The sequence below is a fragment of the Paroedura picta genome, chromosome 13 (genome assembly GCF_049243985.1).
Source record: "Paroedura picta isolate Pp20150507F chromosome 13, Ppicta_v3.0, whole genome shotgun sequence".
NCBI classification, from domain to species: Eukaryota; Metazoa; Chordata; class Lepidosauria; order Squamata; family Gekkonidae; genus Paroedura; species Paroedura picta.
The window spans coordinates 25473320-25496148 of NC_135381.1; the positions used below are offsets into that span (position 1 = coordinate 25473320).

The window sequence follows — 22829 nt, forward strand, 5'->3', positions numbered from 1 at the left end:
AGAGTTGGAATAAGCACCGAGAGAGGGCTAGATGGAGCATCTCATCTCAGCCATCTGTGTCGGCATCTTATCCCACTCACCATCGACTCAACACCAACAGCCTCTCGGTGCCAATGGACCAGCATGGGGCTGTGGAAGGTGACTCTGACAAAGATTCTGGTGTTGTAGATGTTGAGTCTCCTGATGATATGGTGGTGGAGCCGGCATCCATTTCCCTGCTGGATTATCTCGCATGTACTCAGAGCAGCTGATCCGGATGGCAAAATCCCTAAAGTTAGACTACCTTACCTTGGTGATCCTATAATGGATATATTATATAACCCGGGCTCTAGGCCTGTCGCTTTACCTTTCATTAAAGGGATTCAGCGGGTAATTCTTCCATTGTGGGAGAACCCTGCAACCATCCCTGCTTCGCATAAAATAGAGGCAATGTATAAAGTGCAGGAGCAGGACTGCACTTTCCTATCACATCATCCTAAAGCTAATTCTATCATTTCTGCAGTACTCCCCTCCAGAAGCCGGGCAGATCTGCATTCTTATCCCCTTAATAGGGAGAGAAGAAAAATTGATGTTATGGCTGGAAAATTTTATTCTTCCTCTTCAGTGGGGATTAGGGTTTCTAACTATGAAGCAATTATGGGTCGATATCAGACCTCCTTATGGGAGAAATGGCCCCCGATGCTAGATTACCTGGATCCTACACATCACCCTCAGGCTAAGGCTGTGATTGCAGAGGGCATTAAATTGACAAAACAACAAATAAATGCAGCTAGGCATCTGGCAGATTGCCATTGTAGGGCAATGGTGACAGCCCAAGGCACTCATTGGCATACTTTTTTGGGGGGGGAAACAGGCTTAATATGAGGAAATGCTCCCATCACTAAGGCTGCTGTGTGATCATCCTTTTTTAAAAACCTGGTTGCCTGTTAATTTTCACATATGATCAGCTGATGTTTCCTCAGTAGAAGCTACTGGCTGAATGGGTAATGGCCTTGCAGATAAATTGTGGAGTCTGACAAAAGTGCTTTGTAGTTATTTGGGGGTGGGAGGGAAGGTTGTGTGAGAGAGAGAGTGCTAATTGGTGAGAGTTTTTGATTTTTGAGAACTGGGTAGAGATAGCTATAAGCTTGGTTGGACAGGAAGCAGCCTGGTAGGATGTGGGTACACACTATCGCTCACTGTGATTCTTTATGTAGCATGCACTGTTTTCCACTGGTTTCAGAAGTCAGAAATAGTCTTTACTTATAAACAATGATAGTGTAAGTCTCCAGTAATCTGTCATCCAGAAGAAGCAAAGCCCTGGACTTCTCACTGCTTGTAGAAGTGGGCAGCACTTAACAGTGTATTTTTGCCTCCTTAGCTCAGACAAGGCTTGTTTGCTATAACACTTAGAAGTGCCTTATTGCTAAATGAAATTGTTGGGTCATATTTTATTCAAAAAGTGCTGTCATGAATCTGTATCTGGATTGTGAAGCACTGCTTGTTCTACTCCTAATGTTCTGGAAACTGAAATTATTTATTAAATAGATTGCAACAAGGGAAAGAAGGGTTTGGTGATGTCTGCTCACTGCCTGCAGCATGAACTCTTCCATATGATTAATGCATGAAGTTTTGAGAGCTGTCGTTGAATATAGTCATTGTTGGGAAGAATGATCTAAGCATACTTTGGGATGGAGACCAGTATCCTTAACTTTCAAATAGCTGAGATTCAGTTAGAATTGTTGTGGAAATTGTCATCACCAGAGCTCTTAATTTCAGCAAGCTCCATCAGGTTCTGTCCTGTAATTTCAGGGACATCCGGAATGGTTATTTCATATCTTGTGAAGTAATTTGTCACCTGAAACCAGTTATTCCATGTTGATGCCATACTAAAAAAGGCATTTGAAAGTTCCACAATTTCCTTGCATGAAATATTATTTACGTGTTTCCATGTGTATATATAAGAATGTAGAATTAATAAATCCTTATTTTTACCAGCTAAAGATGTTATGTATATCTGTCCATTTATTGGAGCCATCAGTGGTACACTGACAGTGACAGATTTCAAAATGTATTTCAAGAATGTTGAAAGGGTGAGTCCTTTTTTTCCTTTTTGCATATCTTAAAGCAACATATTTTTCTTGTTATATTTGTGTTGTTCCTCTCTTAAATGTATAGTTTGTTCTCATGTTGATTATATTAAATGTTTCTACCCACTAAATTCTAAACGTGTTTACTGTTCTTCAAATTCCAGGATCCCCATTTTGTTCTTGATGTTCCTCTTGGAGTGATAACTAGGGTTGAAAAGATTGGAGTGCAGAGCCATGGAGATAACTCTTGTGGTATAGAAATTGTTTGCAAGGTATTGATTTAATCTTAGGAGCATACGCTGTTACTCCTTAGTGTTTAATTCTTTTTTGATGTTTGTGTTTCAGAAGGCATTGTTTGTTTGTTTCTTGTCAGCCTACCAGTTTTCTGTCTTAGCTGATGTCATGCCATGGAATATGGATGTGAAACACAATACATGTGATTAGAGATTTTTGTATGTGTGAAGTGAACTTTCAGAGTTTAGGTAGGCAATGAGGCATCCATTTGCCCTGTCATACATATATCATGAATCACTGTTTCCCCCTCCAGTGATTTAATGTGTGCTTTCATGACACAATCCTTTTTTAATTGAATTGACTGTTGTATCTGCTGCAGGTGATAAGTTTCATTCAACTCTTTACTGAATGTAATGTTGCATCTTGTTCACACTGGGTATATTCTTAGTAGTTGTTGTTTAGAATGGGATTTTGGTGGATTAAGCAGAGAGGCTCCTTAGTACAAGCAGCCACTGCAAATTCTTTCATTTTGATGTAACTTAACTGCCTATTTGACAGGATATGAGAAATTTGCGGTTTGCATATAAACAGGAAGAGCATAGACTGGAGATTTTTCAAAACCTTATTACACGAGCATTTCCTCTTTCTCATGGACTGGTAAGTATTCTTTTCTGGAGTTCTTCATGATGTAAAAGAAGAGACAAAAAAATCAACCAGTTTGCACCAAATTATTGATTACTGTCACTGTTGTAGCTGAACAAGCTTTCTCAGAAAGGTAGATAAATGAACTAAGGCTACCGTCCTAAGCATTAAATTGAAATTCCATTGATATCTGTATGATGAATTCTAAATAACCAACATTAGATGGGTGTTATCTCTTGCTTTGGTCATTAACAAATACAGAAAATTGTAAGCTGTGCTTGAAATTACTGAACACAGTCTGAATACTATTATAGTCCTTTTAATGGGGTTTCAATGGGGTTTTTAGTGGGACATATGTAAACCGACACAAGCCTTTTGGAGTGGCAGTCAATAATTTGAATAAATAAATAAATAAATAAATAAACTAAAATTGCTTGAAATTCATGATAAGTTGCTCCCTGATTTTTACGGCCATTTAAATGGTGTCTTGACTTTTTCTATGTTTTAGTAATCTGTTTAGAACTAATAAGTTAAGAAGCAGTATGAGGTTGATAGATAGATAGATATAATGCTCCCATGAATTCTGTTGTGAAATGAAATATGTTTAGTAATGTGTACTTTTGTTTTATGGCATGCAGCCATTGTTTGCATTCAGCTATAAAGAAAAATTTCCTGTTAATGGCTGGAAAGTTTATGACCCAATGGCAGAATATAAGAGGCAGGTAGGTAATTAATGTATTCAGATTTTGTATTTATTCTTCCTCTGAATATCCACAAACATTAGGAGACATGAAACATGAAATTTGCCAGAATATGGCTGCCATAAGTCCAGGTGAATAATCCAGTTTCTGATTTTTTAATCTATGAACTTAGTATCGTTTGGTGGAGGGGTGAGAAGGGGTGAGCTGATTGAATACAGCGTTGCCATTGTCTCCTTGCTCTCTCAAACGGTTTGCTCTAGAGTTACTCCTGGGACTGATGCTTGCATGTTTAAATTTTAGATGATAGGTCCTGTCCATGTGGTTTGTCTTTCTCGTTTTTTGAAGTCCATGGGACATGACTATTCACATTCACAGGAAGCATCCTTATGTGTGCATTGTTGTACAAGCCCGAGAAGTCATCAACCCTCCCTACCAGGTGTCCTTATTTTATTTACTAACTACATGAATGCCATGAAGGTGGTTTAAATTTTTAAAAATGATGGCTTACAAACCACTTGTCATCATTCAAAAAGGATTTTGTGAAATCCTTCATGAGAGGAAGCAGGGGATTTAAATCGACCTCTTTGGTTACCTAGTTTGTTCTGGGTTGAACCTCTTCCTTTTTGTTCATTATCATTCAAAAAAGACACAGGGAAGAGGAAAACAAGCAAATTCAGATGTCATTGTTTTGATACGTTACATCAGTGGTTCTCAACCTGGGGGTCTGGACCCCTTTGGGTGTCAAATGACCCTTTCACAGGGGTCGCAGCAGGGCAAGCAGCTTGGCCAGGAGAGCACCAACCACACAACAGCCTTGTGGGGTAGATTGAGATAGAGTGTTTGTCTGACTGGAGCAGTGGAAAAGAGCGAGATCGGCATGGTGGGACAAGAGGCAGAACTGAACTGAGAAACCCCAAGAAAAAAAAAACAATTTATATACAATCATGAACAATGGATCTTCACACCATTGGTCAATTTCAGTTTAATTTCTGTGAAAGAGCACTTGCATAATTCTATGGTTGGGGGTCACCACAACATGGGGAACTGTATTAAAGGGTCGCGGCATTAGGAAGATTGAGAACCACTGCTCTACATAATCACCCAATATGCAAGAGTGTACAAATGTCCTTATTGAAGATAGGCGCCCTAACTAGCTAGCTGTCCTTATGACCAACTGGTGTTTCTAATCTGGTCAAGCTTAAAACTTTATATCTGCTCATAAGCTATTTGTAAACAATATGTTTGTGTTATTTTCAGAATCCCTATACAAAAAAATGACAGGGTAACATATATATGTATACAATTTTTAAAAGTTCAGTAGATTATTCTTTAAGGGCTCCAAACAAAGCTCTAAAATATCAGGTTTCTTTAAATAAAACACTAACAAAAATTTGTTTCTGTGCAGGGACTACCTAATGAGAGCTGGAAAATATCTAAAATTAATAGTATGTATGAACTTTGTGATACGTATCCTGCCATTCTGGTTGTGCCAACTAGTGTAAAAGATGATGACCTCTCCAGAGTAGCAGCATTCAGGGCAAAAGGCCGAGTTCCAGTAAGTAAAATACTTGGCTTAAAGGGGTGGGGGGAGATGTCGCTGAGTAGGGTCGTGATGCAATATATGACGTCCAGTTGTTTCTACATAGGATTTTTTCTCTTAATACACAACAGCATCCCCACACATTTTTGGGATGCCTCCCCATGAAATTGTTCTTATTCCAAGCACAACCTCTAGGGCTCTCTGGTTTAATCAAATTTTTAAAAAATCCTTTGATCTGAATTGAACAGGGAATATGGTATGGCTGTGGGCAGAGTTTCCACATGGAAGCTCTGCCTGTAGCCAATCTGCAGAAGGGGGAAGGGAAGGACCCACTTGGCCGCAGCATAATCTAATGGCCTGCCACTGTGGCCTCACCTGGATGGGTGAAGGCTACCCCCGCCCTCCTAGCCTCCAGGGAGTGGCAGGGGAGGGGAGAGGGAAAGAGACCAGTCCTGCTCAAATGCCCTATGGTGGTGAGCTCAGCCTCTGCTCTTGCCCGAGGCTGGGGAGTGGGGGAGCCACATGCCCCATGCCTTCTGCCCCCCAAAGAGTGGGAAAAGGAAGGTTGGGCCAACTCTGGGGCACCGCAGGAGCTGGCCCTGCTTACTGGTAGGGCCGCCCCGTGGTCACTGCTAGCACCTGTTGCATTTCTGCTGGCTTTTTACACATGACCAAGATTTGAACAGGCATCATAGAATTTCTAATTTTTTAGAGTCCATCCCCTTGACAGGTCTCATTTTCAAAAGAAGGCAGCTAATTATCTAGCAATTATCTTTGTGTGTGCAGAATTAAATGCTTGGTTATATCCCAAATCTGTATTCATTTTCCATTTAAGTTGCATGAAACTTCTCCCACAATTGCCTTTTCTCTGTCCTAACTATTTCAGATCTGCTTTTAATTTGACAAATGAGGTCTTTCAGAGACTTTTGTGCTTTTGTTTTGCTTTTCTTAACTAAGGTGTTATCCTGGATCCACCCTGAGAGTCAGGCTACCATCACACGTTGTAGCCAGCCTTTAGTAGGCCCAAATGACAAACGCTGCAAAGAAGATGAGAAATATTTGCAAACAATCATGGATGCCAATGCTCAGTCCCACAAGCTTTTTATCTTTGATGCCAGACAGAACAGTGTTGCAGATACAAACAAGGTAAAATGTTTATGAAAAGGTAGTATCGGGGGCAAGATAGGCGGGGTGACATGTAACAGATTATGTAATTAGTTAAGTGATTACTCTGAGTTGAACCACATGGAAACTTAAGCTTCTTTCTGACTGAATATAAAACAGTAAAACTTTTACAATTAGTTGTGTTAGGCACTCTGTGAGAAGAGTTTTAATTTAACAGTACTGTATAATTAACAAGGTCCCGGGCATTGAAACCATCAGCCGACCAAACATAAAATGTTTTTTGTAAATTTTCTTTATTAAAACTTGTTAGCTAAGGAGACACTCAAAAATACTGAAACAAGGAATAAGTATACAGAACCAGTAAATATAAAATTAATTAGAAATTAGTTTTCATATTGTATTGTTATCTACAAGTAATTGATCCCACTACAAGTAAATGATCCCACTAATTATACACAAGTCAAAGAAATAAGGGGGTCATAAATTTGCTATGTCTCTTAACAAGCGCAAGTCATGAAGTCATATAAGAAGCATTTCTTAACAAGCTTGCACTTAACACTACCTTTAAGAATGCACTCTGATAATTGCTTAAAATATCATGACAGATAGTGGTCCTGATTTCGGTCATCTGTGCTTTCTAGGCCAAATTCCCTGCCAAACTGAGCTGCCTTCTCTGACCCCCTTGAAGGACCTTAAAACACAAATCCATGTGCCACCACCACTTCTACTTTTCAAGGTCTAACCTTAAAACATGACCACTATGATAATTTAAGAGACTTCTAGAGTGTCCAAAACTCCTAAAAAACAACCCCTTCCCCAAATATTTACAAGGCATTTAAAAAGTTTGAAAGTAGAAGAAAATGACCAACAGTGTGGGGGAAAAAAAGTAGTTCTTCACTAACCTGTGCCAAACAAATGCAGGCAAATTTCTAAACATACTTACAGGTACATTCCTTTGTTTTCAGATTATTTCCAAGAAGTTCTCAACCCCTGGGCTTTGTCCAGTTTGGAGAAGAACTAGGAAGTTCAGCCACATTGTCTGGGTTCCTTAAGGAGCACATCCAGACAAAACAGAACTACTATCCAACTCTGGCCCTCTTAAGTAACAAGAGAGCCAATCTTGTGCTTTCAAGTAGATTGAAATTTACTTTTTGAATTGTCTGGCATATGAATATTTTGGGAGACTAACTAATCACATAGTAAAGCAGGCATGTGACAGTAATCCAAGCCATGTTCCTATGCAAGAACATAACATCAATTTTATGGGCAGATATTATTGGCTATTCAGATCTAAGCGTAGCCTAGTAGGAAAGGAAAGCTATACAATTGACCTATCATCTATAGGTTACCACTCAGATGAAGAAGCATGTTTCACTTTGCAGTAACCAAGTAACTTGACAAATGAGGGGAAAGGCCTTTTGGGTGTAGTTTGCAAGCAGCAATTCAGGAAAGCATACAAAATATTACAAAGACGTTTGTAGCTTAAGTTAATATTAATGATGCACTTCTGCAAGTAACAATTAGTAGTTATTTACTACTGAGGTACTGAAAAATGATTTAAATAATTTATGTGAGGCAATTTGTGATTGCAGGCAAAAGGTGGTGGATATGAAAGTGAAAGTGCCTACCCAAATGTTGAGCTGATTTTCTTGGAGATCCCAAATATCCATGTGATGAGAGAATCACTGCGTAAGCTGAAAGAAATAGTTTACCCTACAATTGATGAGTCTCGATGGCTATCCAATGTGGAGAGTACTCACTGGCTAGAATATATACGGGTAATTGACTTGATGAAAATATCTTCTGCCTTAGTTTTGAAGAGTTAATTGTATTTTTTATTTCTGGACTCTATTCTTACATTATCTTTCCAAGATCTGAAAAGAGGTGAACTCTTGCTGGATTAAAATATGGTTTTCTCCTACTGCTGTATTTTCATGCTATGTCAGTCTAGCACAGTGGTTGGAATAGGGACTGGGGAGGGATTTCAGCTGATGAAAATGAGGTGGTGCTTACCAGTAAGTGTTGTTCTTTGAGTAGTCTTTTGTGCAGACATACATCCCCTCCCTCCTTTTTCCTCTGTGGGCTGCTCTACTGGTATCTCTCTGCAGCTCCTCATGGAAGGAAGAACCAAGGGGAGAGCCTCTGTCATGTAACCCATGGGTAGGAAAGGAGATACTTGGAGACTGAGGGGAGGGGGAGCACTCTCAGGCTCTGAAAAATTCTACTAAAGCTTTGAAATTCTCTGTAACTGGCCTACAATTGCAGTCCACATGTGTGCCCTCACAGCAGACCACTCAGTGAACAATGGTAAGAGACCACTGTTTAAATTGTGCACATTGAATCATGGATGTCTTGTCAAGTCAAACGTGCTAATGGAGTCTGTTAGCAGTAGAGAATTCCGCACACTAGTCTGTATAGCATTTATGGATGATAGGCCTATAAGCCACAATAGTTTTTAAAAACATGTTTAGAGTTGGCACACCTCTGAACACCTATCTGACGTTGGAGACTGTCAGGCAGTAAAGGACTGTGATGTGTCACTCTTGTGAACTGCCTGACACATCCAGCTTTTAATGGATGAAAACAGAAGAGTAGATTAGTGACCTCTTTTGACACATTAAATATATATTATTTAAAGAAATAGTCAGTGTCTCCATCTGGGACTTTGCTTCTTTCTAAAGATGCTGCTTGCTGGGGCAGTGAGAATCGCTGACAAAATCGAATCTGGTAAAACGTCCGTGGTGGTACACTGCAGTGATGGCTGGGACCGGACCACTCAGCTTACCTGCTTAGCCATGCTCATGTTGGACAGCCATTATAGAACCATCAAAGGCTTCCAGGTCCTCCTGGAGAAGGAGTGGATGAGCTTCGGCCATCGGTTTGCATTGGTAAGTTTGAAAGACTTCCTCCTTCTGTATCAGTCCACTTTTCTTCATTCTGTCTGTGTCAAGACCTGCTTTTTGACTGTGACAAAAGCCATGACGTCCTCTTTGGCTTTATTTTAATGTAGACTACTCTGTGCAGTATTCAACTGCTCTTTGAAGAAATTTAACTTTTCTAATGCGCTGCTTTAATAAAGCAATATTTTAAAGAGGAAAACGTTGGTCAGAGGAATTTTTGTTCCCCCTTCTCCAGCGAGTGGGCCATGGTGACGACGATCATGCTGATGCCGACAGGTCACCAATCTTCCTTCAGTTCATTGACTGTGTATGGCAAATGACAAAGCAGGTAAGAGAGAGTGCAGCATGTTTATGACAATTCTTCAGTGTTTTTCATTCAAGTAGGAGGTCATATTGTCTTTAGAAGAATTGAATAATTTTTAACTGAATTATGGGAGTTCATAGTATAGGAACACTAAAACCTATCTTTAGTTAAGAAACATGAAATCTAGATAGGATGCAAATGCACTAATTTAGAAATGCTTATGCATATCTTAATTATTCAAAGCATTTATATTTTTGGGGATATTAACAGCTTCCTGTGGCAGGCAACTGAGTAAATAACCAGAGGCGGGCATAGATTTTATCTGCCCAATCATATTAAAATAGAGGAGGCTTTTTCAACCAAGGTTTCATGAAACCCTGGGGTTTCTTGATGGCCCTGGAAGGTCTCCTGAATGGGTAGGAGTTAGTTAATTTTTATATTTTAAAATTTTTAAAACATTTATTGGCTAATATGACCATACATGATCATGTTAACCCACCCCTCCATCTCTAAAATGGCCAATGATTGGCCTAGTTTCATTCAAAGTGGATCCCCCCCTTCCTGAAAGTTTTCCCTTCAAGGGTGTTTCTGTATTCCAATTGGCGGTTTTTGCCTAAGATAGTTTCCCAATTTCACCTGTCCCAGAAGGTGCCTTTGCCCTCTTTCTTTCCTGACCCCCAGTCTCTTGGAGAAAAGACATTATACTTGCTAGATGTCAAATGATCAGTCCTTTATTACCTAGACAGAACCAGAGAATTTAGGAAATCTCTGTTTGTGTGTTATTGGGGATCTAAGAAGAGTGCAAAGGCATCTTCACAGTCTATTTCCAGATGGCTGATGTCAACAATTTGAGCTGTGTATAGGGTTGCATGAGCCTCTTGTTGCGCAGAGTGATAAGGCAGCAGACATGCAGTCTGAAGCTCTGCCCATGAGGCTGGGAGATCAGTCCCAGCAGCTAGCTCAAGGTTGACTCAGTCTTCCATCCTTCCAAGGTCGGTAAAATGTGTACCCAGCTTGCTGGGGGGTAAACGGTAATGACTGGGGAAGGCACTGGCAAACCACCCTGTATTGAGTCTGCCATGAAAACGCTAGAGGGCGTCACCCCAAGGGTCAGACATGACCCAGTGCTTGCACAGGGAATACCTTTACCTTTATAGGGTTGCATTCCTCCCATGTCCCCTGTACCTGAGGGCACATTTATTGAGAGCACAAGCTTCTTCGGCAGCGTTCCTGCGACACTTACCCCTTCAAGACATCTGTAAAAGTGACATGGTCGAATGAGAGCACATTCATTAGGCATTATGCGATTGATCTTACAGCCAGAGCCAAAGCTTGTTTCAGGACTGCTGTTCTACACTGTCTCTTCTCCTGATGGTCTCACACTCCACCTAAGGTATTAAGCTCATTAAGGTCCTAATGTAGGACTGCACAACAAGACGGGTGATGAAAACAGAGTTGCTTGCCTGTAACAGTTGTTCACCAATGTCTTGTGCGTAGGCAGACATTCCCTCCCACCTACCCCGCTGAGTCCTTGGGACATCTGTTTTTTGAGCAGCGGCTAGGGACTGAGGTGGGTGGGCACTCAGCCCTGGAGTCACGTGAACGGCAGGTGGGATAGCCCGCGCATGCATGGTCTCCTGGGCCAGCAACCTCTTTGGAGATTTTTAGCTAGCGAAGTACCGAGTGGCAGGCCTGTGCGTGCGCTGTCCCAATATGTGCCTGCACGCAAGACGTCGATGAACAATAGTTAAAGGTAAGCAACTCTGTTTTCTGTTCTCATCTTTTACACTGGATGGAGAGCAACAAAGGAGCTTAAGAGTAGATAGGCTCAGCTTGTACATGGCAGGGACAACCCCCAGTGGCATCTACAGAGTTTTCAGCACAAACTTGTTATAGGCTGAAAGGGAGGACAGTATATAAATATAATAAATAAATAATAAATAAATCATGAAACTCATCAATGGACTCGAAGCACAGGCAGGTATTTTTGCTAGCTGGGTTATAAAATCCAGATTTCCCTTCAGTGGAATTGAATTCATACTCCAACAGATGCAAGCACAGCTGAGATGTACCTCAGAATGGCCAGTTTTGTAGCACAGGCATAGAAGAGGGTTGAAGGACTGGCAGAACAGCCAGAGAAGGACCACAATGGCTGGTACCACATAATCTGGGGGCCACGCTGGTCAAGCAGTGATGTAGAGACCAGCCAAGCTATTTAAAATGTGCTGATTGAGTGCTCCTGGAGCATGTTTTTTTTTTCCTGTGGATCCACCCTCCCCTTTATTCAGGGCCTTAGTTTATATATGCTTATTGGTCATAGCTGGCAGTTTTGCACTTTGGGGCAGGAAGGACGGGCCTATGTGTCCCTCTCTTCCCCCCTTTTAGGGGACTTCCTTATGAGGTCTAGGGGTTTTGAGCCACCCTGTAGAATTCCCAGATGGGGGTTGTGCTTGGACTCACCCCTGGTGTCAAATGAGACCATGTAGCGGCAGCCACTCTTGCGATACCCATCATATTTGTCATGCCCAGGTTTCCCCCAACAGGCAGATTGTGAGACATGCATCAAACGGCAGGCAGGTTGCTCGATTTCCAGGATCTGACCCCATGCTTCACCAATGTTCTGTAATCAATAAAAACTGTGGCCTATCTTCATTCCAAAAACTGGTGTCTGGTGCGTTGGTGATTCTGTAAGACCTCTTCTTACTAAGCTCTGATACTGTAAAACATTTCAAATGGAGCCACTGCAATTTCCTTCAGAACATTAAGGTGATAACTACACATAACTACGAAATGTTGTGGAATGGAACCCCTTTATAAGAAATGCCTCACTTCACCAGTGCCATTAAGAATCTCTGTGTGCTTGCAGAATCTCGGCACGGACATGTGTGGTTTATGTACTTGATGTGCTGCAACTGTGAATCCCCATTGCCTCTACGGTGTATGTAAAAGCAGCGTGCTGTCAATGTGGTATAATGAAAACAGTTCTTTGGGGTTGGAAGGCCATCTTCCCCTCCTGATTTTTTTTCTATTATTGAGATTAAGCTACAATGGCTTAATAGTGAATTCTGCTGGCACATGTTTGTTCCACCATGCCTACTTTCCTTTGTTTAAAAAGCAAAGAGAGGAGAACCTCAGGTGGGGAAATGGAAGCCCTTGTGCAAGCACCTGATCTGTCTTTAATTCACAGATGTAATAATAAGGATCTGTTGGGGAATCTTGATAAGAAGTCCTCTTTCAACAGAAGGCTGAATGTAAAGTGACAAGGGCCACCAAGTCCCTCCTCCTCCTGTCAACCTTTGCAGTTTTGTTATTTCTTGGAGACCTCATAAACTTTAGCACTGTATTTTCCATTCAAAGTTTCTTCTCTTGTTAGAGGGGAAATATTTAAATGGAAGCAAAACTGTTTTCTCCTAACAAAACCTTGACAAAACATTTTATTGTTTCTTTAGTTTTCAGCTGCCTTTGAGTTCAATGAACTGTTCTTGATCACCATTTTGGATCATCTTTACAGCTGTCTCTTTGGCACCTTTTTATGCAACTCTGAACATCAGCGAATAAAAGAGGTAAACCAACTGTTTAATGGTTTTATATACAGAAATAAGAAAGTCAGATGTTTTTGTTTTGTAGAGCTAAAAGTACTTAAGTACAACCTAGAAATGAATTTTTGGGATTCTTTTTATGAGCAGAATAGCCTCCAAATGCCACAGATAACATTTTGGAGTTAGCGCTGATCAAAACTTATTCCCGCTCTTTAAATGTTAAAAATGTCTAGTCAAAATTTCCAGCCAAGTTTGTGCCAGTTTGTATTGATTGGAACTGTCCCTACTAATGTATTTCCTACCCAGGAAGAAGTAGGAGGAAGTCCAGGCCTCTCCCATTATGTCTCACAAAGAGCACTGAGGTCAGCTGATCAAAATATGTTTAGGATTCTCAGCCCAAAAAAAGGTTAGACGGGCCTTGACCTGACCAGGGTCAGGGCCTTTTCAGCCTTGGTCCCAGCCTAGTGGAATGCACTGCTGAAGGAGATTAGGGCCCTGTGGCACCTTAATCAGTTCCATGGGACCTGTAAGACAGAGCTGTTTCACCAGACCTACGGTTGAGTCCAGACAAAACATCAGACAAATCACCAGATACAGCATCAAGAAAAACTGGCCTCAGTGCCAGAAAAATAGAAGACAGACCCTCTCTCCCTCCCCCAAAGAAAAAACTGGAATCCCCAAATTGTATTGAAATGAGGCTGTATGTAGACTATAGAATGATTTAATACTTAATAATATTTATATTGGGTTTTAGAATGGATCATTTCAGTATATTGTAACTCACCCTGACCTACCAGAAAGGGTGGGATATAAGAATAAAGGTGGTTGTTTTTGTTGTTGTTATACTACTATTAATCCATTTTACACCTCAGCAAGAAAAGAGGGCTATAAGTTAAGTAAATAACTGAAATTTAAAAAAGTTATCTTGTACACAGAATGAACAGAGTAATGGCATGCTTTACCCAGAAGCTCACTCCCCCTTGATCCCAACAAGGAAAAATATTTGTGGAAATGGAGACTGTGGGTTCAATCTGATATAAATCTGGTTTAAGTGGCTGATTTAGCGCTGCCAGTTGCATGATCACACCACAAGATGGAGCTGAATTATACATTCTGACTAAGTATGTGCTTACCAGACTTCTCCCTCTCATGAATGTATAATCTAATGCAGCTCCCCCTTTTTAAAAAAAAAATTCAATTTAAGAGACAACTGTAGTGGAAACAGATGCTTTATAGCATCAAAGGAGTATAAAATTGCATGATGATGCTGATAAGAATTCAGATTCTGAAACCTTGATTTAATAACAATTTTATGGTGGTGTTTGTATTTGGTTATAGAATTTAAGGATCCCTCTGAATAAAGCTAAACATGGACATTTAATTAAGAACACAGTATTTGGGATACATGTAGGGAGACTCTGCTTTATTTTGCTATTTCCATTGTTGTTTTTTTGCTTGAGAGTGATAGTGTTCACTGCTAAAAGCACACCTTTGTTCCTCCAGGCCCAGTATGTCTTCGTGTTATCACTATTACCCCAAGGAAATAAACTTCAGCATTTTCAAATGCCTAATACTTGAAATACAATCAATAACAACTTTTACATCAACATATGGCTTTTGATTTAGTTTTTCTTAAAATAACCATATCTGAAAACTATTCCAGGACCAGCAAGTTTCTTAATGCAGGCATTTTTTCTACATTAATAGCTTTTCTGTTTCGTCTTAGAGACAAAGTTTACAAGCATGTTATTAGGGGGCCTGGCATTCCACGAGAGCTTATCAGGGATTCCTTTAGTGAGAAGAGCTATACTGATAGCCAGGCTTCTTTAAAAGACTACCTGTCCATTTGTACTGACATTGTATACCTGCAGGGACTTATTTGGTGTGTTCCTTCCAGTGTGTGTAAGTGCTGCAAGCCATTATAAGGTATCTTCTTAAAGGTAAAACATTGTCTTTTGAATAGTATGTTTTAACAATGACTGCATTCGAAGAGCATTCCTTGCAAATGCGCTTGACAAAAATATGTTTGTACCTTTAGGAAATCCCTACAAGGACCCTCTCTTTATGGTCATACATTAATAGCCAGCTAGATGAATTCAGTAACCCTTTCTATGTAAACTATGAAAACCATGTCCTCTATCCAGTTGCCAGTCTAAGCCATTTGGAACTATGGGTAAACTATTATGTGCGATGGAATCCACGAATGAGGTCTCAGGTATGCTTTTCCCCCCTTTTCTTCCTTTTATTGTGTTTTTTGCAGTTTTTAATGAAAATTTAACACCAGACAGTTATAAGCCAGGTATTGTGTACAGAGCTCAGATTGCATGAAGCACTACTCAAGGGTGGGGACTTAATTGGAATCGCAGTCATTGGGACTCACTACCTCCTACTTCTCTCTGATTAAAATATCACACGCAGCAGCTACTGTAAACAATGAAATCCACAAATTTTGGATGATCTTACCTTGGAGGGCAAATATTATTTGTGGTTGCCACTGTCTTTATCCCTCTCCTGAGTTCTGTGGCAGAGACACAGAATTCAAGTGCAGTAATATTTCACTACACCCAGTGCAAGATATTATTGTAACATCTGAATTAAACAGAGATCTGGTGACACTTTAAGACTAACAAGATTAATTCCAGCATATGCCTTCATGAATACTACCTTCATCAGATAGAATCAGAGTTGGAAGTGGCTGTACAGGCCATCTAATCCAACCTCTTGTTCAATGCAGGAGTAGCCTAAGCATCCAGGATAAGTATTTGTCAATGCTGTTTGAAGACTGCCAGTGAAGGGGAGCTCACCACCTCCTTAGTTAGTCGATTACACTGCCGAACTACTCTGACCGTGAAACATTTTTTTCCTGATATCTAGCTGGTACTATTCTACATATAGTTTAAACCCATTACTGCAGGTTGTATCCTCTGCTTTCCCTGCCCTCCTCTGACAGCCTTTCATATACTTAAAGGCAGCAATGATATCCCCTCTCAACTGCCTCTTCTCCAGCCTGAACATCCTCCAGTTCCTCAGCCTTTCCTGCTAGGGCTTGGTCCCCAGGCCCTGTATCATTCTTGTCTCTCTCCTCTGCAGCCTCTCAATTTTGTCCATGTCTTTTTTGAAATGAGGCCTCCAGAACTGCACACTGAACACCATGTGGGGTCTAGCCAATGGGGTATACAGTAGGACTATGACATCTTGTGATTTTGTAGTGATGCCTCTGTTGATACAGCCCAAGACTGCATTGGCCGTTTTTACCACTGCATCACACTATCTGCTCAAATTGCTTACAGTCCACAAGTACTTGAAGATCATGTTCACACACTGCTCCCCAGAAGTGTATCTCCCATCCAGTATGCAGGCTTATCATTTTTGTGACCCAAATGTAGAACTCTGCACTTCTCATTAAATAGTATCTTGTTCTCATTTGTTCAATCTCATTGAACTCTCTATCTTCTGTGGTGTTCGCCATTCCTCCCAATTTGGTGTCATCCACAAATTTAATGAATCCCTCTACCCTCTCCTCCAGATCCTTGATAAGGATGTTGAAAATACAGGGATGTACAGGCTAACATGATTACCCCTCAGGGTATCTCCAAAAATTGATTTAAAGAAAGGCTAAATCTTCTAACCAGTTCTCTGCATGTGCCAGAAAATTTAGGACATGGAATGCTTCTATTCTATTCAGGATGAAATACGAGACTTCCTTCATCCTGTCCCATCCCCATCCACCCACCCCCCACCCACCCACCCCCCACACACAGAGGCTGTGCAATTTGTGGAGGTAAGTGCTGGCACAAGGTTGAAAACATCTAGGAATGGGCAGTTGCCAGAAATATTTATGGTTGCTGGAGACAGTAACTCTCTTAACAGCCACCATGCATATAATCCTCTCCCCTCCCCTCCTAATGTCTGGGATAACTTAGCTGTGTGGCTCTGCATAATGTGAAGTGACAGGGGAGCACATAAAGCTGAGATTCTCATGTAGTGTACAATTCTGCACGAAAAATGAGAACTGTATAAACGTGTAGCTCATTTAATTTTTGATTGCTGCTTGGCATTGAATTTCATTGTGTTTGAGGTGACATGGAAATTCTGTAGCTCATTCTTACACACTTACATTCATCGTTGATTGTTGGAGTGATTAACATGTATTTGTGACCCGTTCTACAGTTTTCTGTGGAGTGTACATTTCTAAATGGATTGTTGTTACTGGGTAATGTGATCTTTAATACTTTTATGTGTATGTTCTTTGAAACATGTATTATTAGTTCAATGTATTTTTGATTTCATAATCTCTGCTGTACAATGATTGTGTAACACTTCTGCTATTAGATTAGTTGAGGACACAGTTGTCTATGACAGGGCAACAGGTGTTGGAAGAAGGGACCCAGGGGTAGCATCATTCAAATACCTTGTGGCAAAGTACAAGGCACTTAGACAAGCTCTTGGTTAAACCCTTTGGTAAGCAGTGATTTGATAAGGTAACCACAAATTAAAACTAATTGCTATATTCCTCAGGTGCCCCACTTGTTAGTCACAAGGGCAGTCTTAACCAATGGGCTCTAGGGGAAATTGCCCATGCCCCATGCGGGGCAAAGGGGGGCACTGACCACCAATGCCAATGAAGGGAGGCAGTTGGCTTGGTGGCAGCAGGTGCTTGGGCAACCAGCTTCCCCAGGTAGCAGTAGCTCTGCCCACCTCACATGGGGCAATAGCTGCCGCTTGCTTGGACCATGGTGGCAGAAGACACGTGCAGTGGAGAAGCCAGTAAGGGGGTATTGGTCATTCTTAGCCACCAATTTCAATTTTGGGCCAGGACCTCACAATTACTAAGACTTTCCATGTCTAGCCATGGACAAAGTGGACAGCAGACTATTTCTGGGATTATGCATGCTTGAATAAAATAAGAATGCATTTACAACAGGAAATAAGGATGGTTCAATATCAAATGCTATCAGATAAACCTCTCCAAGGCTATATGGTAAACCAGTGTTACAAGATTTATTTTATACAAAAAGACCAACCAAAACGGTGTCAAGATATTTTGCCGTTTTTAAGTTCCTTTCCTCAGTGGTTGTGTCCTAAATTCAAAAAGTACAATTAGTTTCAATATTATATAAATTACCTTATTTAAACAAAAATACCTCTTGTGGCGCAGGGTGGTAAGGCAGCAGAAATACTGTCTGAAGCAGTCTGCCCAAGAGGCTGGGAGTTCAATCCCAGCAGCCGGCTCAAGGTTGACTCAGCCTTCCATCCTTCGGAGGTCGGTAAAATGAGTACCCAGCTTGCTGGGGGGTAAACGGTAATGACTGGGGAAGGCACTGGCAAACCACCCCATATTGAGTCTGCCATGAAAATACTGGAGGGCGTCACCCCAAGGGTCAGACATGACCCGGTGCTTGCATAGGGGGTACCTTTACCTTACCTTATTTAAGCAATAATCAAAACATTAAAAAAATTGTTGCAAGTACCTATTACAGCAGTATTCCTTACAGCAATACCTGTCAGTGTGCAAAATAATTCCTACACTAGTACCTAGAGAAGTAACAAAAGCATAATTAATCATCATCTCACAGAATGAAGAAAAAAAACTGTAAACTGTTACTTTCTTACCTTATATTACAGTTAATAATATTACTAGGCCACCAGGTCACAGGTTTTGGGAAACAGCAAAAGACAAGTGTTCCTAAAGGCTACCTGTTCCTTACAACATATAAACCACCCTCTTGCCAAGGCTCAATCACATACAGCAGGGGTCGTCAACCCCCGGGCAGCGGCCCGCTACCAGGCCATGAAAGCCTCGTTACTGAGCCGCAGGGGGGGAGGGAGGTGCCTCGGCCACCGAAGCTGCTTAAAATACAATCAGTTGGGTTGTCTGGAGTTGCCCCCCCCCCATGCTGAAGCCATATATAAAACAGCTGGGAGCGATTTTCTTCCGGCATTCACAAACCGGGAAAGTGGTGCTTTATAAGGGGGGGGGTAGGGAGAGGGGCTCACCCCAGCCTTCATGCTTTGCAGCAGCAGAATCACTGTAATTAAACCTTCCCGAGGTTGATTCACAGCCAGGATTGCGGGGGGGGGGGGGGGACCATGAAGGAAAGAGGGCAGCCCATAATAATCGCGGGGCAGGTTTTGAAGCTCTTTTGATTCCGCCGGATGGCCAAGTGTCGCTTTCTCTGGCAGCTTTCTCTGGCAGTGGCAGAAGCCAAAAGAGTGCAGGGGATTTTGTTTTGTTTTTTGTTTTTTAGCTGGGCTTAGAAGAGGAGGAGCCGCCATTTCCCTGCTTTGCTTCTTGCCTCCCGTTTCACTTCAGCAGTGACTTTGCAACTTTGCAACCTGCGGCTGCTTCCCGCCATTAGTCCGACACATGGACCATGTGCCCCACTACGCCCCCAGACCTGTTATTCCTGAGGAGCCAATCAGTTCAGCCCCAGTGCTCATGGCTGTTCCCAAGGAAGCTCCACCATCACCAGTTCCTTCTCCAGCATAGCCAGCACAGCCAATCGCTGCAAACTAGACACCCATCCCACGGCTGGGGACAGTAATGCACCAGCCTCAGTTCCAGAGATCCACCAGTCATCAAGGACTCATACCGCACCCCAGTACTTGCAGCACTTTGTTCATCACCTGTTTAGTGACTTCCTGAGGCGAGAGGGGTGTTGTGTTTGTGATTCTGCTGAGGACCAAGCTTGAAGTCCAGGGCAGGATCAAAGCAGGCAATGTAGTTGACCAATGCATGACTAGATCCTGTCTCCTGGATCTAATCAGTTTTAATCAAAACTGACCAATAGCGTACACTGGCAGGAAAATCCATTGTTTGCTACTGTATATAAGTTGGAGTTTTCTTGGGGGTTCTCGGTTCAGTTTTGCCTCCTGTAAGACCATGCTGAGATCCTTAGCCGATTGAACTCCCAGTGGTCCCAGCTTCCTTTGAACCCACAGATTTAGCAGATATAGTTGCAAGTTTCTGTGCTGCTGCCAGAGCCTACCGGGCCACAGGTCTGACATAGTGAATTATGTTTTATTGTAAATATGCATCATCTTAGAATTAATTTAAACTTTGTCTGTTTTACTGGTCTTTGACCATATTAAATAGATCTATCTATCTTTCTAGAAAGCCCGCATGGTTTAGTGATTAAAGAGCAAAGGACTCTAATCTCGAGAACTGGGTCTGATTTCCCACTCCTCCACATGCAAGCAGTTGGATGACCTTGGGCTAGCCACAGTTCTATTAGAACTGTTCTTACAGAACAGGTCTCTTAGAGTTCTCTCAGCCTTACCTACCTCACAAGGTGTTTGTTGTAGAGAGAAGAAGGGAAAGGTGCTTATAAGCCATTTTTCGATTCCTTCAGGTAGTGAAAAATGGGGTATAAAAACTGGCTTGTCTGTCTAAATAAGGGCGTTGGACTTGGATTGGGGAGGCCTGGCTTCAGATCACCACTTTGGGCATGAATCTCAGCAGATCACCTTGGACCAGCTACACCTTGTCAGCCTCAAACCTGCTTCACAAGGTAGTTGTGTGTATTTGGGGGGGAAGGTTTATTTATGCAACCTCAAGCTTCTTGAAGGAAAGGTAGAATAACTATGAGGAATGAAAGAATGAATCATTAATAGATTTCTTCCTTGAGAAGCCTGAGTAGTCAGATCTCTTTTAGAAACAACATTTCAAGGCTTGAGCCATGATTATTTAGGGCTAAAACTTTTTTACTTTTAGGTTTTGTGTTGCTGTACAAGAAGGAAATTTTGGACCTGAAAGCTGCATAATCACTGATTGCCTATTAGGACCTATTAGAAAGTCTCATTTTGCTGCTTGCTTGGATTATCCATTGGTGTTGACTTTTCTTTCCCTTTCTGAAGTCAGACTTTGTTTTTATGACTGCTAGTAAAGGTACCTAATCCCTCTCTCTGGACTATCTTAACACCTTCTGTGATGGTGCATTTTTCTGCTGCTTTTTCCCTCAATGTGGATTTCTTTCAGAAAATCACTTGGTTTTAAAAAATGCAAAATTGCAGGAAGATTGGAATTTTTTAAGACTGTTCAGCCACAGACATGGAGGTTTTGCCATGTTGATGTGCAATAGCGTCTTGAGTCCTTCTCAAAGCTCTCCCTGTCTGTTTTGTCCGTCTTACATTTGATAGAAGAACGTACTTAGTTCTTACCAAAGCTTCTGGTAGGAAAATGTTGTATCAAGGTGATTTGAACTGCCATGTAGAAAATGCTTCCATATAGGAAGGGCCATGCATATTGTGGTTGTATCCTTGTGGCAAAATATGGTGAGTTTTCATACCGTTTCCTACACATAAATGCTTTGTGTTGTTTGAATCAAGCTTCCTTATAAGGCTTTGCACAATAATACTTTGCATTCCCTCTCAAACATTTCAGTGATAAACCAGAGAATGAGCCCTGGAAATATTGTGGTATTAGGGGACTATCATGCCAATAATGATGCCTGGGTAATGCAGCCTAAAATGCCATCACAGGCCTGTGGTTTTGGCTTAACATGAAGAAAGGCAGCTGCATTCCTGAGGAAGTGACCCCATCAAAGTATGATTTCTGCCTTTTAAATAAGAGTTCTGTACCCTTTCTGATCATGATACATTCCTGACATCCAATCAGCATGAGACAGCTATCCCTGCCTTCTTTATTCTGGACTACCAGGTCTATGTCTGGAACTACAGGGTTGGACCCAATTGGGTTTCTACAACTGTCACCTACGCAACAGGACCCATATCCTACCAGGTTGAGACATCAGATGAACTTACTCTCTGCTTACACGAGCTTACATGGACTAGGTGCACTACAATGACTCCAGACCTGTTATTCCCTTTCTTTTATAGAGGGATTCAGAACATTTTAAAGAGTGGTAGCCACTTGACAATTAGGAGTATTAAGCTGTTTTAACAGTATTGAGAACTTGATGAGAAAGGATTGGCTGTGTCTCTTGTCCCCCTGTTCACAAAAGGAGCAGCAGTGGGGTGGAAACAGTTGAAACATCACTTCAAACTGGGCTGGTATAAAAGAAGAAGTCGCAGGCTGTCATTCGACAGATCAGAGGGTGGTGGGTTTTGTTGTTGTTGTCTTCTGTATCTAACAGAGAATGGGTTAGACTTCGAAGGCACAAAGCTTACAAGTTTTATTATGCTGTATTTTCATGACATGCCCATGCATTCTAGCTTCTAGTGTTCTGACTTTTCAGACTGACTTCACGTGAACAGCCTCTGTCAATTTTCAGGCAGTTTGATCTAAATCTGCCAGGCTTGTTTTCTTGTCTTCTCTTTAATCTTGAAATGTTTTTTTATTTCCTGAAGTGAGGGTAGACTGTATTGAGTCCTAGTACCGATTCATTCCTGTGTTATGTCTCTTTTATTCAGACTCCGTTCTTTTATTCCTATGTAGCGTGCTTTCTCCATACTGCACAATCAAATTCTGGCACTTGCTTTTGCTGTTTAAGTGTATATTTCCAGTACATTTCAGAAACAGAAGCCGCCTAAGGGTGCTTCTTGGAAAAAATGCAGCTTTCATCTCTTGTATTGGACTGTTTGTGGCAATGGCTTTATTTTAGGAATTAAAAGCAATTCTGCCAGACTGACTTCTTGTTGAAAGGGAGTTAAACAGCAACAACAGTTATTGTAGCACATTGTCCTGCTGAACAATTCATGTTCTCAGGCTCTGATTCTTTAGAACAGAGCCTGATACTCTGCTTTCCCGCACCACATTAGTTCCCTCTGGTTTTGTATTGCTTCCAACCTCCGCACTCAAAGCCCCAGTTTTTTG

General features: G+C 41.4%; 1 protein-coding gene across 9 annotated transcripts in view; it reads left to right on the forward strand.

The window, feature by feature from the left end:
* The window catches only part of MTMR1 (myotubularin related protein 1), a 51907-nt gene that overhangs the window by 20171 nt on the left and 8907 nt on the right, over positions 1-22829 (forward strand). For all 9 annotated transcript variants that reach the window (XR_013226170.1, XM_077307713.1, XM_077307717.1 and 6 more), the window contains 11 exons: positions 1978-2072; positions 2234-2341; positions 2862-2960; positions 3584-3667; positions 5052-5201; positions 6144-6332; positions 7904-8089; positions 8993-9199; positions 9447-9539; positions 12965-13078; positions 15093-15269. Coding sequence is in view for 8 of the 9 variants with exons in the window: in XM_077307713.1 (XP_077163828.1) it covers positions 1978-2072; positions 2234-2341; positions 2862-2960; positions 3584-3667; positions 5052-5201; positions 6144-6332; positions 7904-8089; positions 8993-9199; positions 9447-9539; positions 12965-13078; positions 15093-15269 (1502 nt within the window). In the remaining variant the exon portion in view is untranslated. The remainder of the gene's footprint in view (positions 1-1977; positions 2073-2233; positions 2342-2861; positions 2961-3583; positions 3668-5051; positions 5202-6143; positions 6333-7903; positions 8090-8992; positions 9200-9446; positions 9540-12964; positions 13079-15092; positions 15270-22829) is intronic.